Here is a 27,089-nt window from a genome sequence, read left to right as displayed (position 1 = left end):
ATATCCACAGAACTATTGGCTTCTTTTCAAATTGAAAAACATGACACACATGCACACAACAAACCACATTTAAGAAACAAAATAATTCAACTTGTAGAAATTCATAATTTCCTTACTAGGTTTACACACTAGAAGATTTGGTTACAAAAAAACATTAAGCTAAGCTCCCGACAGGTTGTTACTAGATTTTTACAGACAGTTCAAGGTATATCAGTCATACATTTTGTGTAACTATACATTTTGCATTTTATTTCTACATATTTCTACATTTTTACAATAAAAATAAATTTCTTTTTACATATCCTACACAAATTCTCTCCATTAAGTTTTCATAGATATATGAAATGCACCTGTTATTTGGCTCTTTTTTAACTTCTCTCTCTCAGGTTTATCAAGTAAAAAACGAGCCGAGACAATCAACTTTCTCTCGCTGCATCCAACCTTTATCTAACACTATCCCTCCTAAAGACTCTCTTTCTCCCTCTCTCTCTCTCTCTCTCGGAGTCTCTGTCTTTCATGCCTTTCTCTCTTTATCTCTCTATCTATCTATCCGCCTCTCTCTTTCTCTCTTTCCCTCTCTGACCTTGTTGTCTTTCTCTCTCTCTCTGTCTTTCATGCCTTTCTCTCTCTTTCTATCTATCTATTTTTCACCCTCTATCTCTGTTTTTCTTGTTTTTCTCTCTGTCTTTCTCTTTCCATGTTTCATCACACTCTTAACCCACCTTTTTCTTAGCTCCCTCTTTATTGCTTCTCTCATTCTCTATATTTTTTACCCCATTGTTTCCTGGCCTCTTCTGTTCTTTGAACATGTTCCTCCATCTTTCATTCGGTCTATGTACTGATCTCATACCCCTTGGTAAGGTATCTCTTTCTTCTCTCGACTCTCTTCCTCAAAATGTTTCCATCTATTTGTCCTTCGCATCTATCACTGCTATCACCATGCTTTATCTACTTGCCTAGTTCACTGATAATCCTATCTTGATGCGTATAAACCCCAGTCCTCAACAGCGTATCTCTCTCTTCCCTTGAATCCTCCTGATCTTTCTTTCTATCTATCAGTATCTGTCCTTCCCTCTTTCATTGCTGTCATGATGCCTTCTGTGCAATGGCTTGTCTTATCTGCTTGTCTAGTTCACTGATAATCCTATCTTGGTGTGTATAAACCCAAGTCCTCAACAGCGTATCTCTCTCTCTTCTCTCGATTCCTCTTAATCTTTCTTTCTATCTATCAGTATCTGTCCTTCCCTCTATCATCGCTGTCATGATGCCTTCTGTGCAATCACTTGTCTAAAAGTTTTAGTTCGCTAAAGGATCTACTTTGATGTGTAAAATTCCTAGACAAATCTCTCCTCTTGCTACTCTTTCTGTTCTTCAGTAACCTGCCATCTATCTGTCCTTCCCTCTATCATCGCTGTCATGATGCCTTCTGTGCAATGGCTTGTCTTATCTGCTTGTCTAGTTCACTGATAATCCTATCTTGATGTGTATAAACCCCAGTCCTCAGCAGCGTATCTCTCTCTTCTCTTGACTCCTCCTAATCTTTCTTTCTATCTATCTGTATCTGTCCTTCCCTCAATCATCGCTGTCATGATGCCTTCTGTGCAATGGCTTGTCTTATCTGCTTGTCTAGTTCACTGATAATCCTATCTTGATGTGTATAAACCCCAGTCCTCAACAGCGTATCTCTCTCTTCTATCAACCTCGCCACATGTTCCTCAAGCGCTGCATCCTCTGCGTGGTGCATGCCTCCCTGTGGGTGGACTTCTGAGTTCATGTCTACTTCTCCTGGTTGTGAGGTTGGCTGCTGTTGCTGCTTCTCTTTGCTCAGTTCTCCATCTTTTAATCTAGAGGATCAAAGAAAAATAATATTTTCAAATTACATTATTCAAATCCAGATAAGGCATATGATGGGTAAACTTCCTAAATCTAAAAGCAACCGCTGGATGTACAGCTTGAAGTTCTCTCAAATAAAACTGGTACCGGATATTGAGGACTGATTGTCTAACATTAACGCTACAAACCCATGAATGCTAGATTATACGACCCTTAAACTCAAAAATTCTAGACTATCAAACCTCCATTTTCTCCTACATGATAATATACTGAATTGTACATTTGGCCTCTATAAACCTTTAACAATATTTTACATTAAATTTAGAAGTTAATTCTCCACTCAAACATATCATTTGAATGATTTATAAAATACTGATACTTAATGATCCATTGACTCTTTGTCAATTTTTTTTTACTTTGGCAATATCAGAGTTTGTATACGTGCATTTTTATCTAAAATTTCTATATATACATCACTATCACTAAAATATTTAATTGTCACATTTTCTTTTCTGCAATGTGTAGAAAAAAAATCTGCTTCCTGCATTTTGACTCTTCTCACTTATAAAGAAAATTAAAACAAGAATTCATTCACACCAACCTGCTGAGTTCTCCCTTGATCTCCTGCAGCTCCTTCTTCTCCTCCTTGGCCACCTCCTTCTCCTCGGCGGCCAGGTACCTGAGTCTCATGTGCTCCAGCTCCTGCTGCTGTCTCTTGAGCCTCTGCTTGGCCTCCGTCGCCTCCCTCTGCTTCAGCCTGGCCAGCTCCTTCAAGGCCCGGCCCCACTGCTGCTTGTAGTGGATCTTGGACTTGGTCACCGACTCGAGCTTTCGCTCTAGTTCAACCTGTGAAAGGTTGAAAGAAAGGGAGAGGGAGGGAGGGAGGGAGATGGAGAGAGAGAGAAGAGAAGAGCGTGAGAGAAATAAAGGTTTAGAGGTTGAGGATAAGAGAGAGAAAATGAGAGAAAATACAAAATTAGCACTTCTGCAAGAGAATTACACATTTTTGAGAGGCTCTTTAATTTTGTTAACTTTACTTATTCTTATAAACAAACATTAGATAAATGTTTATCCCTTGAACCTTAAAACCAAAGTGTACATCTACTACATGCTCCAGCTATTAAAGAATACTTGAATATCACTGAAATTTCAATCAATGCTAATACATTTTGAGAAACACCAATCAACACACTGTCATTTCTGAAAACACACATCCAAAATGAAGTTTGTTTATTCTAAACTTCATTCTGAACTGCATTTCATTATTCCATGTCATAAATCTCAGAAAATCGAATTTCAAAATATTACATCATTATTCTAAATCTTTTCAGGTATACCTTAAAGCCTGCAGAATTATTTCTGTAAATCACATATATTGCAATGTTTCCAAATAGAAATGGTGAACAAAATTTCAAACAACTATCAGTAACACTGCATATTCATATGCATATTTACCAAAACAGAATTTTGTTAAATTTCGGAAAAATAATAACTTAGTAGATGTGTGGAGAAAAATGTTTCCAGAGAGGAAACAGTTTACGTGGAGGCAGCTGTCACTAAACATTTACTCAAGACTAGATTATTGGCTCATGTCGAAAGAGCATTTTTCATATATTTATTCAATCGACATAAAACCAGTGTTGAAATGCGATCATAACGGGGTATCCATGAAACTTAAAATATTAGCACAAAGTAGGGGAAAGGGTTGCTGGAAACTGAATAATTCTATCCTGAAGGATGAAGTGTTTAAACAAAATGTTAAACGTATTATTCGTAAGGTTAATATTGAATTTAGTCAATTTGATAAACAGCTAAGGTGGGAAATGTGTAAAATTAAAATTAAAGAATTTAGTACAAAATATACAGTTGATGTTAATACAAGAAAAAAGAAATATATTGCAAATATGGAAAGTGAATATGATAACTTGTGTAAGAAAATAGATGAGGGTTCATGTGCATATGATATAGATAGAATGAAGTGTTTGAGACAAAAGATAGACAAGTGGTATGAATATCAGTGCAAAGGTGCATTTGTGAGATCTCGGGCAAGGTGGCTTGAATTTGGTGAAAAGTCAACAAGATATTTTCTTCAGCTTGAAAAAGCTAAAGGAAAAAAAAAAGAAATAGATTGTCTTGAAAGTAACGGAAAAATTATCAAAGATGAACAGAAAATTTTGACAGGTATACGAGAATTTTATTGTAAACTCTATAAGGGAAATAATACCGAGGCTGGATTTAAAGAATACGTATCTGATATCAACTTAAATGTTTTGAATGAAGAAGATGCAAATTTATGTGAGGGAAAAATCACAGAGAATGAATGCTGGGAAGCATTGAAGTCAATGAAGATGAACAAATCACCTGGAAGCGATGGACTCAGTGTTGAATTTAATAAATGCTTCTGGGGGGATATCAAACATATGGTAATTGACAGTCTGAATGAGGGTTACGACAAACAACAATTGTCGTGCACACAAAGTCAAGCTATCCTTACTCTATTATATAAGAAAGGTAACAAAAATGTTTTAGATAATTGGCGACCTATTTCGCTGTTAAACATTGATTATAAACTTGCAGCTCGCATTCTTTCAATACGATTACAGAAAGTTATATATAAACTTGTATCACAGGATCAGGCTGGTTTTTTAAAAAACCGCTCTGCATCTGAATGTACCAGACTAATTCAGGATACTATTGATTATTGTCTTTTTGCAAACAAACCAGTTGTTATGATGTTCTTGGATTTTAAAAAGGCGTTCGATACCATTGGTCATGTTTTTTTATTGTCCTTGTTACGGGAACTTAAATTTAAAGATTCGTTTTTAAGATGGATTGAAACGTTATATAATGGTGCTCATGGTCGTGTCTTAAATTTTGGTTGGATATCCGACAAATTTGCAATAGAAAGAGGCGTTAGGCAAGGTTGCCCACTTTCTCCACTTTTATTTATAATAATTGCAGAGGTTTTTAGGGAAAAGAATTAAACAAAACGCCAAAATAGAGGGAATCCAAGTCCCAGACTTCAATGAAGATCAAGCTGATTTTAAAGATATACGTATCGTTCAATATGCAGACGATACGACGATTATTACTAGATCTGTAAAATTTGTTAAAGAAATAATGAAAGAAGTAGCACTGTTTGGAGCACATGCGGGACCAAAAATTAACTGGACCAAATCAAATCTTATGAAACTTAATATAAATGACGATGAAGTTGAAGATTTACATTTCACTGAAGACCCTATAAAATGTCTTGGTATTTATGTAGGTAAAAATTCTTTTGACGTTCAAAATTTAAACTGGGAAAGTAAAGTAGAGAAAATAAAGAATACCTTGGATTTATGGAAAATGAGAAAACTTACATTGTACGGAAAAGTTGTTGTGATTAAACATTTAGTTATGTCTCAGATAGTACATACTGCCACGGCAGTTCCGATCCCTTCTAAAATAATTAAACGTATAAATAAACTGGCTTACACATTTTTATGGAATTCTAAAACAGAAAAGGTGAAACGAAACATCTGTCACAATCCTGAAGTAGAAGGGGGGTTGGGAATGATCGACTTAGAGTCAAAATGCCGGTCACTCCGTCTTTCATGGATTCATAAATATTTAAGAGATGAACAAAGTGCTTGGAAAATTTTGTTTAAATATTGGATCAAGAAAATTGGGGATTTGCCACTTTGTTTGCATTTTAATTGCAAAAAGAGCGATATGTATCGTATTTGTAGAAAAAAACAGTTGCCTAACTTTTATGTTGACATGTTTTGTTCTTGGGCTGAATTAAAATATATTGATATGTTTAAAGTAACAGATATTGAAAATGAAATGATTTGGTATAATAGCAATATTAAAGCTATGAATGAGTTATTGTATTTTCCAAACTGGATGAGAAAAAATATTTTTAAAGTGAAACAAGTCTTAGTTAACGGTATCTGGAAAGAAGTTGATTCTATTTGTATTAATTTTCAAGAAAATGAATTACTTTCCGCCTTCAAATTGGCAAAGTTAAAAAGTGCATTCCCGAATTTTTGGTTGCAGAAATTACGTAATAGGTTACAATATGTAAATAGTCCACCGTCTGCAGTGGAATCCAGTACAATAGAAATAGTAACAGGTGACTCCATTGATGTAGCGGTCATGAAAGCCAAACACTATTATAATTTGATGTTAGTAAAAAATAGACAGAATCTGCCGTGCATTTATTTTTGGAACGCTTATTTTGATTTACCCAATGAGTTTAACTGGAAAACGTTGCTCCATTATAAATTTTACTTTATAAATGACAACAGAATTAAGCAATTTAATTTTAAATATCTTCATAGAATATTGCCCAGTAAAGACAATTTATGTAAATGGAAGATTAAAAATAATAATCTATGTGATATATGTAAGATTCCAGACACAACTAACCACCTTCTCCTGGCTTGCAAGAAGGTTTCGCTTTTTTGGAAGATTGTATCCAAATTAATTGATACTTTGTTTAATTTTAAAATCCTTTTGAACGAAGAAATTCTTTTAATAGGTTATGAAATAGAGAGAAGAGAAATGAATCTTGTCAATCTTATTTTAAACTTTGCTCAATTTATTATCTATAGGAACTATATTAGAGAATGTTTTGGAAGTGAAAAGCACAGGAAACATGCTGTATATTGGATAAAAGAATTAAAGGTGGAAATTCGCACCTATCTCAATATGAAATGTAATCAAAAGAAATTCGATACAAACGAAGTTACAAAAGTTACAAAAATGTTTTCATTATTTTAGTTAGTGATTATGTCACATTAGTTTCATGTTCTGTACTATGTATGATATGTTACAACTGCATGAATTTTGTATTTAAACACTGTTGTAAATAGCTGTTATTTTATGATATGAACAAATAAAGTCCCTCGAAAGAGGATAAATAGAAAAAAAAAATCAGTAACACTGCAGTTATAGAATGTAGATGATAAACTCTTGTCATCTTCACATGATCAGTTCTGTAGTTATTTCTCCTCTTATATCATTAGATTATTCATTAGATTAAAACAAAAAATGATTTATACAAATTTATTTTACCTTTTCCAATGTAAGTAGATTGATTTGGGCCTGCAGCTTTATCTCTGGCGTACTGCTAGATTCTTGCTTGAACTGTTCAAACACCTGATCTTTCTTGGCGAGTCTCTGATCAGCGTCTGCTAGCTGAATGGCCAATCTTTTCTTCTCTTCCTCCAGTACACGTACGCGAGATCTGAATTACAAGAGGGAAGGAAATCAATACATGCATGCTTAGCCAAATGTACCTCAGAAGGTTCAAATTTCTTTGTAAATAATGTGATTTGTCACATTATTTTTTTTTTCAATATTGTTTTCACTTCTTTGCTTGAGGGGGGGGGGGGGGTCATTAAGCCTGTATTGTACAAATTTATACAAGTAGAAATTTATAAAAGTAGAAACTTGTATCAATTTATTCTAGACCATTTTATTTTTTTAGTTAGTTGTTAATTTTATCATCATCATCATCATCATATATGACTATCATTCAATGAAACCTGTAAATAAAGACCACCTGCATTTTGAGCACTCATGTTATTTCCCTTGAGGGGCTTTTCTCTGCATGTTTTTATGGTATTCAACTCTTTATTGAAAGTGAAACTGAAGTTAAAACGTTTTCTCTTTTACTACCTTTCTTTAATACAGAAATGCTAACTTATCTGTCAGATATATTATCTAAAGGTAATTTCTTGATTGCCTAGAAGTGAACATGAAATAAACAAAAAAATTGGCAACTTAGAATAAAGATGTACTAGTCTGAACTGAAAGTCAAATTTCTAAATTATTCCCCTCTGGCTCCTCTGCTTCTCTATAATCTCTACATATCATTTGTTAAAACAGCATAATGCAAACTTGGACAAAGAGATAGACTGTAGGAAATGTACTGTCCATGCATTCTTATAATTTCTTGAATTTTCTTCCATCCCATTTGTCTACATTTTCATTCCTTCCTTCCTCTTCATTCTCTATCTTCTATTTTCTTTATAGTTTCCTACTATTCTTCCAATTCCAATTTCCTTTCTACTCTATTGCAAACACCAATGACTGAAAGACATTATACAGGATGTACATGTAATTGACACCCATAGAATCTTAGCCAGCTCAATAATCAATAACAGGAAATACCAACAAAGTAAATTTCTTCTCTCCCAGCTGTGAAATCTACAACATTCATCTCTACCTGTCAATCATAGTACTTTTCATAAATTCAGTGTGGTAACTTAAAATGTAAATTACATTCAGATTTGAAACTCTATTGCAAACATCATGGACTAAAATACTAGCTGCATTTACACTGCAACCAAAAATCATCGGTTTTTCTCACATTCTGGAAGTTGCATACAGGGAAAAATTACACGGGGCTCAAATTAGCCCCCAAAATGCCCAAAAGAGCCCCCTAAAGTCATAAAAGAGCCCCCAAAATTTGCACAGAGTTCAATGCAAAGACAGTTATTTTTATGCAAGCAAGCTTGAAAAGTAGCCCCTGAAATTGTTTAATTTTTTTTTCCCTGGTTGCATAGCATCAAAAATTGGAAATGAAAAAACCCATGCACCTCTGGAGTCTGGAGTATTTTTGTTAACGCCCGCTGACATTTCAGCAATTGATTGCAGTGTAAAAGAAAGCTTAGGTGAGAAACTGTTTTTTCATCACATGTCTCTCCTAGCTAATGCATGCAGGGCACCTCCGAGTCACACATGGCACTACTCACACAAAAAACAGGATGAGCAACTTCAACAGTTTTTCAAAATGGTGTTTAGGGTGTGTAAATGGTCCCATATATTAAACAGGATGTACATGTAATTGACACCCTTGGAATCTTAGTGAGCTCAGAAATCAATAACAGGAAATACCAACAAAGTAAATTTCTTCCCTCCCAGCCACGAAATCTACAACATTCATTCACGCTTTATCTCTACCTGTCAATCAGAGTGCTTTTCACAATTTCAGTTTGGTAATTTACTCATAAGATATTTTAATGATAAAAGACAGGATGATATTGACCCTCAAAGAATGTTGAGTTAGTCCTTGTAGCAGATAACCCAATTTTTAAAATTCTAATTCAATCAACAACAACAACAAAACAAAACAAAACAAAACAAAACAAAACAAACAAAATTGAACTTGTGTTACAAGAATCAATATGTGTTCTATAAATCATTATTTTTACCAGGCTCTGCAGGAAAATATGAACTAATTTATAGCAGATATTGTGGATAAACTTTCTATAGTACACTCTTTCTATGAAATAATCTTTCTGCAATCTTTCTGTAACAATTCGATTTTCAAACATTCAAGTTGGATACATAACTTGTAATCAAACAAGCTCCTTGTTTTAATTAAAAACACATTTAGTACATTTTGAAACATGAAAATGTGCTTAATATACTTTTAATCCAACCATTTATCTTCATCTAATCACTAAAAGATTAAATATAATTGCTTACTTCTCAAGTTCTATCTGATGCAAGCAGTCTTCTTTTAATCTCCTCGATGCCTCCTGCATTTCTACAAGCTTGTGTTGGTGCTCCCTCTCCAGATCTGCTCTGAGTCTTACTACTTCTGCTTCATTTGCGGCAAGCTGGTGTTCTCGCCTATCCACATCTGCCAAATCAAACTTTAATTGTTCCTCCAGCCCAGCATACTCATCAGTCTGTGGATAAAAAAGAAATGATGAGTTTCAGGTCACTTGAAGAAAACTCACACATAACACCAGGGCCCCCTGTTTCATAGAACTTGTTATCCATAACAAATGGTAACATTCTATGACAAACATCCTCTCAGCCAACCAAATGCCGCTATTTCAGTAGATTATAACAGTTAATGTAACTTGTCATTGATAACAAGTTTTATGAAGAAGGGCCCAGGGCAGCATCTCACAAAATTTGTTAGAAGAGTAAAATAGCTGCCATCTCATTGAAACATACATGTTCGTTTACACACATTCCTTTGTGATGACAGTTTCGTGAAACAATACCCATATTCACATCATATAAATGCATATTGAGACAGAGAACCTGAAAACAAAATGCTTATTTTTTACACATTGTGTACTTAAAAGCCTATGGAATTATATAATTCAGTAGTCAACAGGTAAACATTCTCTTATCAAGATTTTTCACTTACTGATCAAACTTATACTATTTACTCAAATCAAGGACATGAAAAGAACACATTAAAATATAATCCAATTAATTGCATTAAAAATTCATTTCACAGTGTCGAGTTTCAAATTAATGTTGAATCATTGAATACTGTATGTAATAATTAAGGGGATCCGGTAACTTTGTCTCAGAATCTGAAACAAAATTCTGGATTTAGCTCATGATGCAATGATAATTATAAACCTTTAGGTCAGTCAGGAACCCTGTGACTTTTACAAGCCGATCGCCTGTCTGATTATCAAGATATTTATGATTGGAATTACAAATTTTGAAAACCGTTCGCCTGACGGTTTTCATAACACTACAGTCTAATGGGGAAAATGAGTATGGTAAAACCGGTCACTCAAAGATTTTTACTTTTTGAGGCACTTCTTGATCATTTTGAAGTGCAATTTTTTTAGGGCTTCAATATTACACCATATCACAGACACTGATAACACGTAGGGCCGTGTATCTCAGATTTAAAATTGTTAAACGATCCCTTTAAGCCTAGCACGACATGTTGGATTTTCATTGAACCTGCAAAATGTCTTGTCCAGAAACTTTCTGAAACCAAATACACTGAAAAGCAGCAACTGGATGTACGCAAATATTCAAAATCATATCGTAATGTAATAAAACAAGACCCAATATCATCCATAAAATCGAAATAGCTCTTAACATGTATTATACCTACATGTATAAGGTAGAACGCATGAGCTTTAAATTGAACTTGAATCAAATTATTGAGGTATTCTTTACCTTTTTCTTTAATACCAATGTTCTCTCCCTGTCTCTCCTTTTGAATTCTTCTGCTAGTGATTGAAGCTGATTTAGTTCTTTTTCTTTCATCTGAAAAAAAAGAAAGAAATATGTTACTTCAATCATTTATACTGGGTTAAAACAATATGAAAGATCTCATAATTATGAACTACATTGTAAGTGCACCATGTCTACTCCTATATTCTGTTCTGTAAAGCGCATAGAGACATACAATTGTGCCTACATGTATGTGTTAAGCGCTATACAAAATATGTTTAATTGTTCAAACGTATCATTGAAATGCAAACAAGAGCTCTAAAAAAATGCAAAATATACTCAATACTCAAGTGTACTTCTTATATTAAAGATGGTTGATATTGGCAAGTACTGTTTTGATTTTGCCACAATTTGGTTAACTTAGAAACAAGTAAATGACCGGCATTTAATGATACTAAAGCCAATGGAATATGTTCAAGTGAAAAGGGAGAAGGGTAAAGCAGAGGGGCTTCTGAAACGAAACATAAACAGGGCTTTTTAAGTCATAAGTACTAAATGCGTTAATATCCAAAATATTTACAACATTTTTCATGGTGTTTTTCAAATTACCGATCAACACACTTTAAAACACATCCCAGCTTTCACAATGTGCAGCATTTAGATGTGTCTACAATACTTTAAAGGTAAAGACCAGTTTTGGAAATGCCCCCCTCTCAAAAAATGAAATGGAAGCTCTTATTACCAATCATGTGAAAGAATATGTTTTGACTAATACGTGATGATACAAATTTTGCCGGGAAACCGCCTACTAATTGATATATTTGGTAAATTATTATCTCTGTCAGGACAGGATACCGGTAGATATCACGCTCGTGTCGCGTAGTCCCATATACATCTTTCTGTGTACAGTGCTTGTAACTTTACCAAGACTGGGCCAAATTTCTTATCATTTCAATGAAACCTTGCAGTAAACATCAATACTTATATGCTAGATGATCAACCTCTTCTTATCGATTCCACAACGTTTCTTTCACAATGCAATCGCATGACCAGAACTGGTCTTTACCTTTAAACCCAAGCTTTCTTACCTGGTTCTCAAACACCCCTGCCTGTTGTTCCTTCCACATCTCTAGCTCCATAGCAGCCTTGTACTCTGCCGTCTCCCTGGGGTCTGGGGGAGCCGGGGCCTGGGAAGGGGGTGGGGGAGGCTGCTGTCTTACTGGTGGTTGGGTTGAGCTGCTTGTACTGGTGGTCTAATCAATGAATGGGAAAGAATTTTGGAATATATAGAGAGTCTACATTATCATAACATGCTATTGCACAGAGGTTGCATGATGCATGCGCGGCAGACAATTCGTCCTTGTTTTCACGAAGTGACGGTAGTGAGGAAAATCGTCACGCAAAGTGAATGTAATTTTTTTTCACTACCGTCACTTCGTGAAAACAGCGACGAATTGCTCCACGGCCAATATCCTATACTATTATTCCTAACAAAGATTTTACTGCTGAAATACAACTGTTATTATGTCAAGACACTTCATAAAACTTGACCAACTTTAAACGTTTGTTAAAATCGACAGATATTCACCCCTTGATGGCTCACCTGTGACATGTCGGTACCAGGTCCCATGTAGACCTCCTGTGTCTTGACAGTACCATAGTCCTCTAGTCCTAGCACAACTTGAAGCTCGGCCATCTTGGTAGGTCTACCCTCGGTGGTCTCCGCTGCGACTCGCTCTGTGAAGATCTGTCTCCAGCCTTCTTGAGCATCTGTGCTGGTAGGCTGAAAACAAACAATGGAACAAGATGGATGATTTAGATTTACACAAGTACAATACACTCATACAATCGTAACTTTCTTGAATTAACAATATGAAATGCCTATTGTTAATACATTCTTCAATCTAATAAAATTTCCAGCTTTCAAGATAAAAACATCATTAAGTGAAGCATGGCAAATAAGATACAAATAAAAATGAAGTTATAAGGAGACGTGAATACTTCTAAATCATCAATACAAATTAACAGATGTGACAGCATAGTTATAGTTTAATATTTAGTTAATCTTTTTCTTTTCCTGGCATCCATGTGACTCACTTTAAATCTTACTGTTGTTTTGAAGTCACTGTTTCTTACTTTTGTCTTTGACAATAAATCATAATAATAATAACAATAATAATACTCACAGCAATTCTGGCCCTGTCTGCATTGATGATCCCTGATAGGGGTACTCTCGCTACACCCAGTAACCTGTCCTTCACCATCTTATCACGATGCCATACCTCTACAAGTAACGGGACCCTGAAACAGACAAAGATATATTGATCATCATCCATGTTAAAAAGAACAATGTGCAAGACAGTCAAATAATTACAGTATAATCAAAACTCCATGAAGAATGGATAGTGCAACTACTATACTTGTTCCAGGGCCATGTTTCATAAAACTTTTTAATCAATAACAAATGCTAAATTTCTATGACAAATCTGCTCTCAGCCAATAAAATGCCACTATTTCAGTAGCTTATAACAGTTATAAATAGAAATTTGTTATTAATAATATAGTATTAATGACTGCTTTGAGAGAAATAGTTGTTTTATTACGCTCAAGGGAAGGTTAGAATTGTGCTATTCCCCGAGGCTTGCCGAGGGGAATAGCCCAATTGTAACCTTCCCGAGAGCGTATGAAAACAACTATTTCTCGAATATTAAAGCAGTCATTAATACTTTTATATGCTGAAAAAAAATAGACTAAAAAATGAAAAATTAAAAATATTTATCAATTTTGTCGAAGACGGGATTCGAACCCTTGCGTACAACAAGAGGTGTACCGAAAACCAACGCTTAGACCACTCGGCTATGGCCCGCCTTTAACATGCTTGGCAGTTTTCTCCAATATATACATTAAAATGGATTGAAACCGGCTTCGCGTGTGATGAATGCTTCGCAAAAGCTCCATATACGGACTCTTCTTTTACTTTTGCAATGCATATTGGCACGAACTTAGATCAAGATCTATCGGCAGATGTTGTTTTTAATACTAGCAGTCATTAATACTTTTATATGCCGAAAAAAATAGACTAAAAAATGAAAAATGAAAAATATTTATCATTTTTGTCGAAGACGGGATTCGAACTCTTGCGTACAACAAAAGGTGTACCGAAAACCAACGCTTAGACCACTCGGCTATGGCCCGCCGTTAACATGATTGGCAGTTTTCTCCAATATATACAATAAAATGGATTGAAACCGGCTTCGCGTGTGATGAATGCTTCGCAAAAGCTCCATATACGGACTCTTCTTTTACTTTTGCAATGCATATTGGCACGAACTTAGATCAAGATCTATCGGCAGATGTTGTTTTTTGTTTTTGGAAGTTTATTTTCGTCTTCATGTCAACAATGCAAGATAAAATTGTCGGTAAGATCGATCGAGATTCAATTGTATTGAAATTACCGACCAATCCTTCGCACACATACGGCATCCTCCATCGCTCAAACCATTTTTTAACATGTAAACCTATGGGGTAACCATGGACGCTGACCAACTTTTTTTAATAACCATGGTTATTAAAAATATTGAAATGTTTTATGCATGGTTACCGAGAATTTTACAGGAACAGTTGAAGTTTATGAATGCAATTCGACCAATCAGATGGCTGGATTTCTTAAGTGAGGTATATAACAACTTTTATGAAACAAAGCCCAGGTAGCTATTCGTATGAGAATACTTCAAACCCTCTAATCACCGACTCCACACTGTCAATACTGATGACCAACAGATACACCAGATTCAGCTTTTACTTAAGTTGTGTCAACGAGACCAACATCAGACCAAAGATAGGCCAATCGCAAGTTAGATTACCCCGTATCACCATGATTGGGTCGGTTATCACTCGGCTGGAGTTGCTTTGGCGGTGTGACCGGTGCATTAGAATATATGTGCTAGCCAACATTATAGTGCATACTTTTACTTTAAATACCATACCTTCAACAATTTGTTATTTGATTTTGTACAATCTGTTACTTACCATTAATTTGAAAAAAAGATGCCCAAAGCAAAAGCTTGGGTGCTGTACCAAGCATCATCCTTTGGGTTATAACTCAAATGGACAATAAAAGTACCCAACAAACTAATGAAATCACATGTAAATCACAAGAAAGGCATCAAGAGCACGTACTGGTATCATGAACCCTGCTTTCCACAGTTGATTAATTAAGATATGTGACAACCAGTTAACAACTAAATCATTCATACCCTTACCAAGTTTTCTAATTGTTTATATATGTGAATAATTGATTTTCTTCTATTTATGTTTCGTGAGAATGTGACATATGAAAGCTTACATCTCATAGTATTCAACAAAGGCCCTAATTCAACTAATCCACCTTTCATTCTTGAGTTACGAAAAACACCCCCCAAAACATCAAATTTACAAGGGGTATTAATAATTCAGTTGTTAACTGTATCTCTCTGCTTACCTTAGCAATGTTTCTCTGAGCTGTTGGGGAGTTGTAGCAAAGTCAAAGGCACAGAATGAGTGTGGCAGGAGCACCTCTGTGTGTCTACGCACCTCCACCGGAGGGTGGGTCATGACGGGGGAAGAGCTACCAAAGAACGGGTAGGTGTACCTGAAAACAAACATGAGACAAAGTTGGGAACATTGGAAGTGAAAAATGAAATAGATGAATTATATATCAACCATAAGCTTATAAGCCATAGCTTACAATATTATCAATTATATGCTATTTTAGCATCCGTCAAAGGAGAAACAGCTCTCTGAAAACTCAAAATCTAAAGTTTTGAAAATCGTAAGTTGTCGACCTTAAAACTAGCTATAGCCTTGATGACATCATCTTATGTAGAGCATGCATATTCACAATGACTTTGCATTAATTAAGTAAAAATTGCAATTCTGCAGAAATATCAAAATGTTAGTTGCCTTGATGATTGAGCTATGAAACTTCTTACGCATGATAATCAGACCTGCTTACAATAGCTGTGTCTACCTCCCAAACATTATACAAATTCTAATGCTAAACTATATTCAAGGAACATACTATGAAGACGTTTTCACAAGATGTTGTTAATGCCTGTTTGAAAGAAAAAAAACATTAAAAACTATTCACTTACCTAAGATAGACACTGAGATTTGTTGGTGTGCTGACATCTTTGATGCTCCTCAGATCAATGGAGAAACAGAAGTGACGAACGGAGAGATCCATGAAGTCCAGTTGGACGTTAGCTGTAGCCGGACCAGACTTGGGCTTGGCTTTTCCCTTGGCAACAGGTGCATTCACTTTAACATCTGGAAGAAAAAAGACGAATGAATATGGATTAAACAAGTGAGTGCAACTCGATGCTGCTTTCTTGACAGCTGCAATACACAGAATGTAATTGTCAGATATCAGTATCTTGTAATAATAAAAATTGCATTTTCTACTAGAGAAATTATGATATGGACCTTTCTAGAGATCATCTACAAGGACATTTGAAAGTTGAGCTTATATGATGATTGTTTGCTGTTGCTATTCATTAGACTGACTAATATTATACAATATACAAAGGACATATTTTTCCAAATAATTTATTGCTCAAGTGAAGAATTTCACATAAGGATGAACACCATAAAAATCAGAATTTGTGATATTTTTTTTGGTGAGATAATGAAAAACTGAGTGTCAAATTTGAAAGAACATACAATTTAAATGACAAAATCATCTTTGTTTGATCAAAATCCGTTTAGAGACAGCTGAAATATCCATAAATATAACCATTTCTAACATTTGTGTACCACCACAAATATTAGATATTTTGAACCAGCCGTTGAAAAAACGAAAGGGCGCTTTTAGTGCTGTAGCCCGGAAGGCTTACCGGGTTCCAACCCGCCGGGTTGAGCATTTCGGGCCGGACCAGTTCTGGGCCGAACTGTAGCCAGAATTAGATCAACTCGGTAACAAAAACCCGGCAGTAAAAAAGAGTTTTTAAATAGCTCATTGTTCGTTATCTACTTATCTTTCATCACCATAAAACCTGTCAAAAGTAACTGTAAACAAAATTTATACAGCATGATGGCTCGATCTTTTACATATGTTGACCTGTCTTTGCAATAGACACAGCACACATAGATTTTGTGTTGTGTGTTCGAGTGTGTATATGTATCTCCCTAGCCCTGGCCCTGCCTGCAAGTGATGTGACTGATCAGCTTACTGTACTGACCAATCAGAAAGTTTCCCCCGAGTGGGCGGAGAGTGAAACCAGCATAAATTAAAGTTCAGTGATTGCTGGCACAGTAGAACAGACGATTCATAAATTATGAAGTTTGTTGACCTAGCTGATAGACGAGTGAATGGCAAATTTACATAATGTGTATGAGAGTGTGTATGTGAAAATTTGTTATGCCTGAGGTGGAGGCTGAGCTGAGATGAAGGCGGCAGAGAGTTAAATTAAAGAGTAATTCCATCACCAAAATACTTCCTGACAAGCGGATTCAATTAGCAAACAAGATAATTATTGGGGTCCATTCTTTCTCTTATTCCCCTGTCTCTCTCTGCCTTAATTCTCAACCAAAATTGAACAAAAAGATTTAGCCCAGATTAGAAGAAAAAAGAAGAAAAAAATGATAAGATTGTGAAATGTTGATAGTCTTTAGAGATGAGAAGGAAAAGGTTATCTTCATCATCATTCTTCCTTCCATCTTTATCTTTTTTTCAATTCTATTTATTCATCTTCCGAATGTGTTATAAACCTTCCCCCCCCCCCTCGAATCAATTTGATCTTCTTTCTTAAAAAAAAAATAAAAGTACAGAATTATTTACGTAATGTAGTTTTTCTCACGTTTCCTTTTCTTTCTTAAGTTTCTTTCATTGTGTCTCTTGATCCCCCCAAAAATTCATTCACATCTGATATTTCTCTTTCACTATCATGTCACAGAAATTTAGAATACAAAACATTCCCTGTCAAAGATTAATGCATGCCAGACAGCTTGGGCCCAGCTGGGTGTAACATTACACCGCGGTTTCTTTGAACAGGGTTCAAAGGTTCAAAGGTTCAACAAGCAGCCTTTGTCCTGCTATATGCGCATATTCCAAAATATATGCAAATATCAGTTAAACTATATCATGTGCCTTACATTGTGATTATTGTTTTTAATTGGCAGACAAACTGACCAATCATAGTAGAGCATGTTGTGTGGGCACTCTGACAGGGAAATGAGCTATTTTTAGGATGCCTACATACATGTACATGTAGCTAGCGTTATGCTTCATCTTTTTAGGGAGTGGATTAAGGGTGATAATTTATGCTGACCTGGGACTTATATCTGGACTCACAGACAGCATGATAAACAAAATGAAGCGATGTGCCCTCCATTCAGGACAAGGTCGGTAGATCACACAAGATGTGTTTGTAGTAGCTTTCAAATAGAATCTAGTCAATATTATTTTAGTCCAACTCTCACCGGGTTACCGGACCTTTCCGGGTCCCGTTAAGAAATTTGGAAAATTGCCGGGTCGGGCCGGGTCCGGGTTTTGGGTTCCGAGCTACAGCACTAGGCGCTTTATACTTTTTATTTCAGCCAATGCCGATATTGGCTTTTTGTTGGCTTTGTGTGTTTGTTATAATATTTTTTTGAAAGTGGATCTGAATTGGTATGATCGTATGGTTATAAAGTTTCACACATTTTGGGAGCTAAAATTACCTCCATAGCAATTGTAGGTCCTTGAAGGCATTTGCCGTCTGAAACAAGAACTCAACTATCCCTTTAACTTCACGCCTGTCTTTTTTGTCCATACATGAATACAACATTGCCCTTCATTACCTTCTTTCTTCCGTTTTGCTTGAGCAGCTTGTCTCTCCAGCTCCCCTTCTTCCTCTTCCAAATCTCTGAGTGTGTCTGCATCATCCTCTGTCCTAGAACTCCCTTGGGGAGGGATGTATCCCCCATAGCTGTCCTCACCCTGTGGAGGGGAGACAGGGGCGGGGTCAGCGCTTCTCTTCTTCTCCTTCTTGGGTGGGGTTGGTGGTGCTTCTTGACCTGCAGGTGGGCCCATGTCTGCTTTCTCTGTTGTCTGTTTGAAACGAAAATGGCACATGTTTGCAGACATCATCAGGAGAGACTCAATATTCTTGTTTAAACTATGTATGAAAACTGACTTTAATCACATGCCCATGATCATGATCTTGAGGTGTTTTTTTTAAACTTGTTTTTTTCATTCATATCGTAGGGTATGTGCTTGCAGATTAGAATCAAGCTGTAAGATCCACCCTGCCATGGAAGGTGAAGCAGGATGAAAAGTATGATTTGAAGCCCAACTCTCCCTCTTTCAAAAAAAAAATCAAAGAAAAGCACATACCTCAACTTGTGGCTGCAAGGGTATCTCCTCTCGTCTCAGAGCCACCGAGGCTCCTACACAGGGGGACGAGCTGCTGGCTACTGGAGGGTCTTTCTGATGCTTCTGAGCGGTACTAAGGATCTGGAAGGCACCTTCAATGATCAGAGGCTGTCTGTTGATGGCATCACTGCCGGGCTGGAGGAGGGTGCTCAGGCGCACGTCAGCTGTCCCTATCGTTGTCTCACCACAGCAAAGATGAATCTACCAGAGAAAAGGGGTTTTGATTTGTTTGTTGATTTATTTCCTTGACATCAGTAAATATTACTGGATACTGTTCAATACGATAATATTTCTGAAGAAAAAAAGTAAAGATAAAAGCTACTTGAATATTATCTAATTTAAATTAGCACAGAGTCCTATAATTCCAAAAGTCTAATATGGTCACAAATGGGCAAATACTTTTTTTGAGCTTTCACCCATCATCATATGCCTCTACCCCCCCTCCCGCCCCTTTCTCTCTCTCTCTCTCTCTCTCTCTCTCTCTCTCCTATTATCTTTTTATCTTTCTAGCTTAATATTTATTATCATATTTTCTTCTATCCCTCACTTCCTAGATTTCTTTTTTCTTCCTGTCATTTTACAATTTACAAATTAAGGTCAAGGTAATTCAGGATGGCTAAAATATAATTTTAAAGCCAAACCTGAAGGAGAGGTTCACGCTGAAAATAAACTCTCAGGATGTCCACACTGCTTTTCAGTCTGACCGAGGCTCTCTCTGCCGGGAATGTTGGGTTCATAAGGTCATGGAAGCTATCGTTGGTCACATGATTACCCAGGAGGGCGTAGGAAAAGAAGAAGCCTTTGTGTCGTGCTGCCAGAGGGATGTCTGGCGTGACTAACTGTAATGGATTTACGGGAAAGACAAAAGACATTACCAGCAACTACAGTACTTAAGTTGCATTTTTTTTAAAAACTGTAGGGCATTACACATGACCACATATTCATTCAGTAAACATAAGATATTTAAAAGTGGTTGATATAATTTGATCTTGTGTTTTGAAAAACACACTCGCATGACTCTTGCCCAAGACAACCCTTTCATACTTATATATATTTTTATTAACGAAACCATACATTATGTTATTTGGATATGAATCAAATCAAAATCAAATAGTTATAGATATATCAAATTTATTCACTGCTTATTATATTTCAAGACAAATATAGGCCCTGTTTTATTAACGATAATAGTTATCAATAACATTGTTAAATAATTGGCTATGACCAGATTTGTCACAGATTTGTAGCAGTTGTTATCATTAATAAGTATTATGAAACGGGGCCCAATTTTTGTTTACATTTAGAGGAGACCACACAGACTTGGCCCTCTATCTCTGGCATGTGGAAGTCTGTAAAAAAAACCTCACCTATATTCAACCTAACAGTGATGATGTCATTACAACAATTACATAAATATAGGATAACAATTTATTGAGGTTTATCATACAGCTGTTCCATTTCAAAATATACCCCGTCAATTTTCTATTATTAATTTACTCTTCATCTCTATAAAATTTTTATTTGTCACTCTCTTTCATTGTATTTTGTCCTAATAAATAATAACAAAGAAATAACATAAACATTTCTTTTATCCATTGCTCTTACCTGTGAGAGGTTTGCAGCGAAGGCAATAGTAACCGAGAGGACAAAGCTCTCAGTGCAAGACTCTTCTGGTCCTATCTTGTAAAACCCTTCCTCATTGTTGAGCATTGCTTTTAGAGTTGAGGGGTCTATCTCTGATGCAGGCAGAACAGATGGGACTACATTCCAAAAAGGAAAGAAGAGAAAATGGAAGTTTATTGATGGAAGTACTTTTTATCAACTGGAAAATAGTGGGCAGTTCTCAATAACAGGATTAATGATAAGGACCATTTTTTTTTATTTAACATAAAACTCTTGTTTCTAATAAAGGATGATTATTTTTTCTTTAAAATAATAATAAATGGAGGATTACAAATCATTTCATGCTCCCACGACATAAAATCAAACTGTATGCAATTATTTTACAATTAAGTAAGAGCTTTATTTAAGTCTGAAAAATATCATGTATGTTTTTAAATGAAGTCAAACATGACTTTGAAACCACAGACCACCTCTCCATAAATTCACCTTTCTTGTATCCTTGAAGTTGCGTATCTCTTTCAAGACAATCTTCATGAACACTTTTTTTTAAAGAACCTGTAAGGACCTTTTGTTTAACGGTTTCCCTGCACATGTTTGGTGCAGTAAATGCCACCCCCTCCAAGTATTCCTTTACTGTTGGTTTGCTACCTTGTCCCTTCCTTGGTGGAGCTGCTCTGGCCTTGAAGCTTTCATCCTTGACAGGTGTATCTAACTCAAGGGAAATCCCCAGCTGTATCTCGGGCTTGTGCTTGTGATACTTGGAGTTCAGTATATTATACCACTTGCTAGCCTGAAATAGATTTAAATATGGATAAAAGTGTTATCAAATGGTAGAACTTTTTTCAAACAACAATGTAATTTACTGTATTGGTAATTTTACTTTAAAAAAAATGTTTGGGATGAATTTGAAATTACTTCTTACTTTCTGAGAAGTACAGGTTTAACAAAATGATACCTCGGAAAGATGCAAGTATTGGAACTATAATAAGGAATAACAAACTGAAAGTCAAAAAGGGACATGCAAACATAAAGGCCATGTAGGCAGATTGTTAAGATACAAAGCTATTATTTTAAACCTGTATCCCTGAATAGGCATATAGAGTATATTTAAACTCTTTCAATGTTACAAAGCGTGAGTGAATGTACAACCCATTTTCCGGCAACAATTATTTTGTAGCCAACTTCCAAAACTGAGCAAATTCTAAACTTCAAGTTCAACATCAGGTCCAATACTTTACCTAACCTTAACCTGACCAAACATCCGTTTGCTACTCGAGCCCTACAATTCTTTTCTTTAATATAATACAGCTAAGTATTAAACAATTTCGGCAGAAGTAATTGTGGGCTAGTCATAGGCAATTTGTCCCATAACATTTCGACCTCATAACAATTTTAGTTCACCCAGTGATTCTATACAGCCCTATTGGAGCTTCGATCATACCAAATAATGAAAGAATGACATTTGCAATGTTACTTTTTGTTATTCTTCTTTCTTCTTGGTAACATATGGGACAGCAAAAACCAAATGAACTAGCATGACAAATTAAAGAGATGTGTTTAACTCTTACCACTGGAAGTTTGGCAGGGGCAGCGTCCTTGACCAAGGCAGACCTTAGATCAAGAACAACATATCCTATGCTCTCCCTCGTCTTGGTCTGTATGTTGACGGAGTAGCACTGGAGCTTTATGGGAGTCCGCTGCAGACGATGTTGATGGAGCGTCTTCTTGCTGAGCTCCCAAGCAAGCTCTGTATGAAACTCTGGAGACTCACTGTGTTGGACAGGGTCTGTGGCTAAAAGCTCTCCATCAAACTTAGACTCCACCAATAGCTCCTGACTTGGACGTTTCGGAAACTTCCTTCCTGTAAGGAGAAGAATATTTTGTGTTATTAGAATCCTTAATCAAATTTAACTTGTGGGAAGTATGTGAAGTCTATTCTGGTATCAGCTAAGAGCTAAACAAAAAATACACATGTCAGAGACAGTTGGTTAAAACTAATAATGGAACAGAAAACTTTGGTGTTTTATAGTTGCCATTGATTAAACACGAATCAACAATTCTATGATTTAAGGCAAATATCACCAATGGAAGGAGAAAAATAACATTACCTAGTGACAATTTGTTGTCTATTGATTGGGTGTGAAATGATAATAATAATAATAATATTGGCATTTATATAGCGCTCTTACAGACATACATGTGTATCACAGCGCTTTACAACATATTATTATTACCCCGGTCATCGGATTCAGGCTTACCCGCACACAAGGTATGCACATTCTCCACTCCCTGGGGAGCATTCCAGCCAGTCGCCATTTTACAAGCGCCACTTGCTAATCAAACCACATTAGCTTTCGCATCCTACCGGGTACCCATTTTAACACCTGGGTGGAGAGTGGTAAATGTAGATCAATGTCTTGCCAAAGGACATTAGTGCCGCGGCGGGACTTGAACCGTGGACCTTGTGATCCACAGTCCGGTGACTTATCCACTCGACCACGACACCTCTACGATGATGAAGATGTTGACAAAAGATCTGACAATTTTGAAAAAATATAACCTTACCGAGGAGGGTCTGAAGATTTTCATTTAAATATGAAATCAAAATTGTTATTAAAAAGTGATAACAAACAACATATTGTACGATAATTTAACTTGCAATATATGCAATTACCTTAACTTTGATGGATTGCTATTTTTAAAATGAATTGCTACTAAATCCTTGTGCGCAAATTAAGGAATCCTTGTTTTTATGACTTTTTTTTAGTTGAGCATTTGATACGACATCAAATTTTGAGATTGCAGTATTGCCAGAAACTCTTTTGACAATAACTTGGATAAGTTAGTAAAACTACAAGTACTTTATCAGTGAGGGCGCTGTTCCGAGAATAAGGATCATCAGCACAAACAAGATTGTCTCCGTATTAAAAGGCGGACAGACGCGTCCTAAGAGATAAGGATCGTCCACATTTTCATGGACGATTCTTATTTCCACGATGATGCTCCTTGATGCAGTTCATATTGACTTTGCACCGAGGTTTTCATGTTATGAACGATAAATCCTCGGAAAGATGGACAACCCATAAGTGTAGACCGTGTATTTGGGGTATTTTATTACGCGGAATCCGTTTTTTGCATTTTCAGCGCGTGGATCGGGAATCCTAATCCTACACCAGCAGAGCGCCAACGAAAAAAAAAAAAAAAAAAGCTTATTTTTTACGTTTACGAGGATATCCTCAATTATGCGGACGATCTTCATTCTCAGACCAGCACCCCTACTATAGCTGTTTATAATTTTAAGTATAAAGTTTCTAGTTCAGCAATTGCACCCATTTTAAGGAGCCGGTAATCGGCCAGCTCCAGTTTTCGGCCGATTGGTTGGATGCAACGTAAAATCCCTCTAAAATACATCGCATAATAGCATAACACATATCCCACACATGCCATACCATGCCAGTGTCACTGAAGAACCACATTTGCAATGAAAAATATATCCTAAAATATCACATTTAGTGATGTAATCGGCGGTCCCGCTACCCGAATCTGAAAAATTGAGTATCTTACGCGTGTCTGTAAGAAATATGGGTACCATAAAATGAGCTTTATTTCAAGTATTTTTTAGATTTCGAGCCCGATTTTGTGCTAGTCGCAAGCTCAAAAGTATCTCATCGCATGTATTAAATCAATGCAGCCGCACACCGCAACGCACACACGATATCTTTGTCTAATTCAGATTCCAATGTCCGATCACCGCAGTACTAGTTTTCGGCCTGGCGAGCTCCGGCATGGGATATCTGCTCCGCCCGCTAGTGCTATAGATCAGCGCGGAAACGCACGGCGCATGCGCGCGCTTCCTATTGACTTTGTACATACGGCCGAAAACTGGTACGCTATGCCGAAAACTGACTCTGAAACAGTGAAAATTGAAATGAATATCGTCATGGCAATTCGTGATTTTTTTCTGGGATTCTTGTTTTGTTTAAATAATAATAATATTTGCTTCATGATTTGAACAAAAAATGATAATAGATAGGAAGTAAAGGGTCCAAAAAATAGGATTTTGTCTTAAGTGGCCGAAAACCGGCTCCTTTAGGCTTTACTCTATTTTTAATTTTTGAAATTTGGGCGCTAGGGTACGGGTAGACTCTACTCTAGCCATCTAGGGGGAAGTGTGCCCAAACTTTGGACCCGTAACTTGCGAGAGAGTACCCTAAGATCTTTTGAAATATCTACCTAGGCTAAGGCTAAGAGCCGAAGCCCTTGGCTAAACTAAGAAGACTAAGTCTGTAAGTGAGTTACAAATAAGTGACAGGAATTTCACACAGTTACACTAAGTACCCGGTAATCGGTCAGCTCCGGTTTTCGGCCAATTGGTTGGATACATGGTAAAATCACTTTAAAATACATCGCATAATAGCATAACACATATCCCACACATACCATACCATGCCAGTGTCACTGAAGAACCACATTTGCAATGAAAAATATATCCTAAAATATCACATTTTAGCGATGTAATCGGCGGTCCCGCTACCCAAATCTGAAAAATCGAGTTTCTTACGCGTGTATGTAAGAAATATGGGTACCATAAAATGAGCTTTATTTCAAGTATTTTTCAGATATAGAGCCCGATTTTGTGCTGGTCGCAAGCTCAAAAGTATCTCATCGCATGTATTAAATCAATGCAGCCGCACACCGCGACGCACACACGATATGTCCGTCTAATTCAGATTCCAACTTCCGATCACCGCTGTGCCTGTATTCGGTCAGGCGAGCACCCGGGAGCTCCGGCGTGGGATACCTGCTCCGCCCGCGTGTGCTATACATCAGCGCAGAAACGCACGGCGCGCGCGAGCGCTTCCGATTGACTTTGTACATGCGGCCGTAAACTGAAACGCTCGGCCGATAACCGGCTCCAAAACAGTGAAAATTGAAATGAATATTGTCATGGCAATTCGTGATTTTTTTTGGGGATTCTTTTTTTGTTTAAATAATAATAATATTTGCTTCATGATTTGAACAAGAAATGATAATAAATAGGAAGTAAAGAGTCCAATAAATAGGATTTTGTCTTAAGTGGCCGAAAACCGGGTACTTTACTCTACGCCAAGTATAACAGATGGGACAATACTGTGAACACTGTCAAGATTTCACTCTCCCAATCAAGCATTTGAAAGAGGGATCATATTATGTCAACACACTCACCGCATATTACAGACACAACGAGAAGATATTGCTCATCTGCTCTCATCTTGAAAGAATCAATATCAATGAAATCACCAAACTGAAATTTTGTAAACAATCTCTTCAAATTTAGCGGCCATTTTGAGAATACATTACGCATGCGCATTGCCGATATCGAGCGAGCTTATTGGCGGAAGTGACGTCATCTCAAACAGATATGAACAACGGGGTCGAGGGATCGTACGTGAATTCTAATCAATGGAAGGATTACAAATCAGGTACTGTATATTCGTCTCCTATTGCTATATTTTTCAAGAACCGTGCTTGATGTGAAGACAGTAAATATCGTATGTTTTTGTTTTGTTCATTCTGTATGAATTACTCTTGTGTGGGAAGAATATTCGTTTGAAATAGACTTATTTGATCAGCCTACCGCCCATGGCAACAGGAAGTGGCCAACAAGCCACCCGCAGTGGCATGCACAAGTGCTCCTCATCATTCATTGCTACATGAATGATGAAAAGATGTGATGATACCGAGACTCCACTGAGTCTTAGAAGATGTATGTGCATGTTATTTCCCTGGTGTAGCTTAACTTCTTACCTTCAAGTCACCACTCTAGTTAACATGTGTATTAAGTTTCTATGAATGATGGTTTGCAAGCTCGAGTTCGACTTCGTCTTCGAGTTAATTTCATTTTCAGATCTGTCATGTCGGTCAAATGATTCCCTGTGACATCATTATCGGAGGCTCGCTGAGTCACCAATCAACAGCATGAAGAGAAAGGAAAATAAGAAGAAAGACACAAGGACGGCAAAAGCCAGGGGAAAAGAAGAATGGAAATAAAGAACGAGGGCAAAGTAAAATGTTTTAAGCGTGATAAGTGTGAAGATGATGGGAAGAACGGAAGACAGATTACAAAACTCAAAACAAAGCGTGCGTTTAAGTTGAAGAAGAAACGTGAGGAGAGACAAATGAGTTAAATACAACAAGAACAGAAGAAGGAAATAAAGAAGAGAGAAAGCAGAAAAGAAGCAAAAGAAAGTGAAAATCAGAAGGAAAATAAAACTTAGGCAATTAAAAAGATAAAAGGGCACAGAAGGAACAAAAACAGAATCAG

The 27,089-nt window shown here is 36.5% G+C and overlaps 2 protein-coding genes across 5 annotated transcripts in view; one reads left to right on the top strand and one right to left on the bottom strand.

The window, feature by feature from the left end:
- Positions 1-661: 661 nt before the first annotated feature.
- On the bottom strand, positions 662-26,148 carry LOC577882 (centrosomal protein of 120 kDa). Of its 3 annotated transcripts, XM_030976510.1 has the most exons (19): positions 25,991-26,148; positions 22,354-22,646; positions 21,434-21,575; positions 20,768-20,922; positions 19,804-20,001; positions 19,124-19,363; positions 18,589-18,838; positions 15,903-16,077; positions 15,251-15,400; positions 12,957-13,071; positions 12,374-12,553; positions 11,859-12,023; positions 10,774-10,863; positions 9,316-9,521; positions 6,895-7,066; positions 2,435-2,679; positions 1,654-1,844; positions 1,424-1,482; positions 662-1,268 (listed from the first exon to the last, which is right to left on the bottom strand). In XM_030976510.1, exons 1-19 carry the CDS (start codon positions 26,133-26,135, stop codon positions 1,260-1,262), a joined length of 3,180 nt encoding a protein of 1,059 aa, XP_030832370.1. In that variant the 5' UTR covers positions 26,136-26,148; the 3' UTR covers positions 662-1,259. The 3 variants fall into 3 exon arrangements, with proteins under 3 accessions (XP_030832370.1, XP_030832369.1, XP_030832368.1); XM_030976509.1 differs by lacking the exon at positions 662-1,268 and having other exon boundaries at positions 1,397-1,482; XM_030976508.1 differs by lacking the exon at positions 662-1,268 and having other exon boundaries at positions 1,397-1,844; positions 25,991-26,147.
- Positions 26,148-27,089, top strand: part of LOC576569 (casein kinase I) — a 63,151-nt gene continuing 62,209 nt past the window's right edge. For both annotated transcript variants that reach the window (XR_004062404.1, XM_774807.5), the window contains exon 1: positions 26,148-26,247. The gene's annotated coding sequence lies outside the window, so the exon portion shown is untranslated. The remainder of the gene's footprint in view (positions 26,248-27,089) is intronic.

Source organism: Strongylocentrotus purpuratus, unplaced genomic scaffold (genome assembly GCF_000002235.5).
Source record: "Strongylocentrotus purpuratus isolate Spur 01 unplaced genomic scaffold, Spur_5.0 spur5_scaffold_9, whole genome shotgun sequence".
Classification (NCBI taxonomy): Eukaryota; Metazoa; Echinodermata; class Echinoidea; order Camarodonta; family Strongylocentrotidae; genus Strongylocentrotus; species Strongylocentrotus purpuratus.
Note: the sequence above shows the minus strand (reverse complement) of the source record. Positions and strands in the feature narration are given on the sequence as shown.

Coding starts and splice junctions, on each gene's coding strand:
- LOC577882 (XM_030976510.1), bottom strand. CDS start 26,135: ATGCGCATGCGTAATGTATTCTCAAAATGGCCGCTAAATTTGAAGAGA. Junction 21,576..22,353: donor CCCCTGCCAAACTTCCAGTG/GTAAGAGTTAAA, acceptor AATCTATTTCAG/GCTAGCAAGTGGTATAATAT. Junction 2,680..6,894: donor ATCTACTTACATTGGAAAAG/GTAAAATAAATT, acceptor AACCTTTCACAG/GTTGAACTAGAGCGAAAGCT.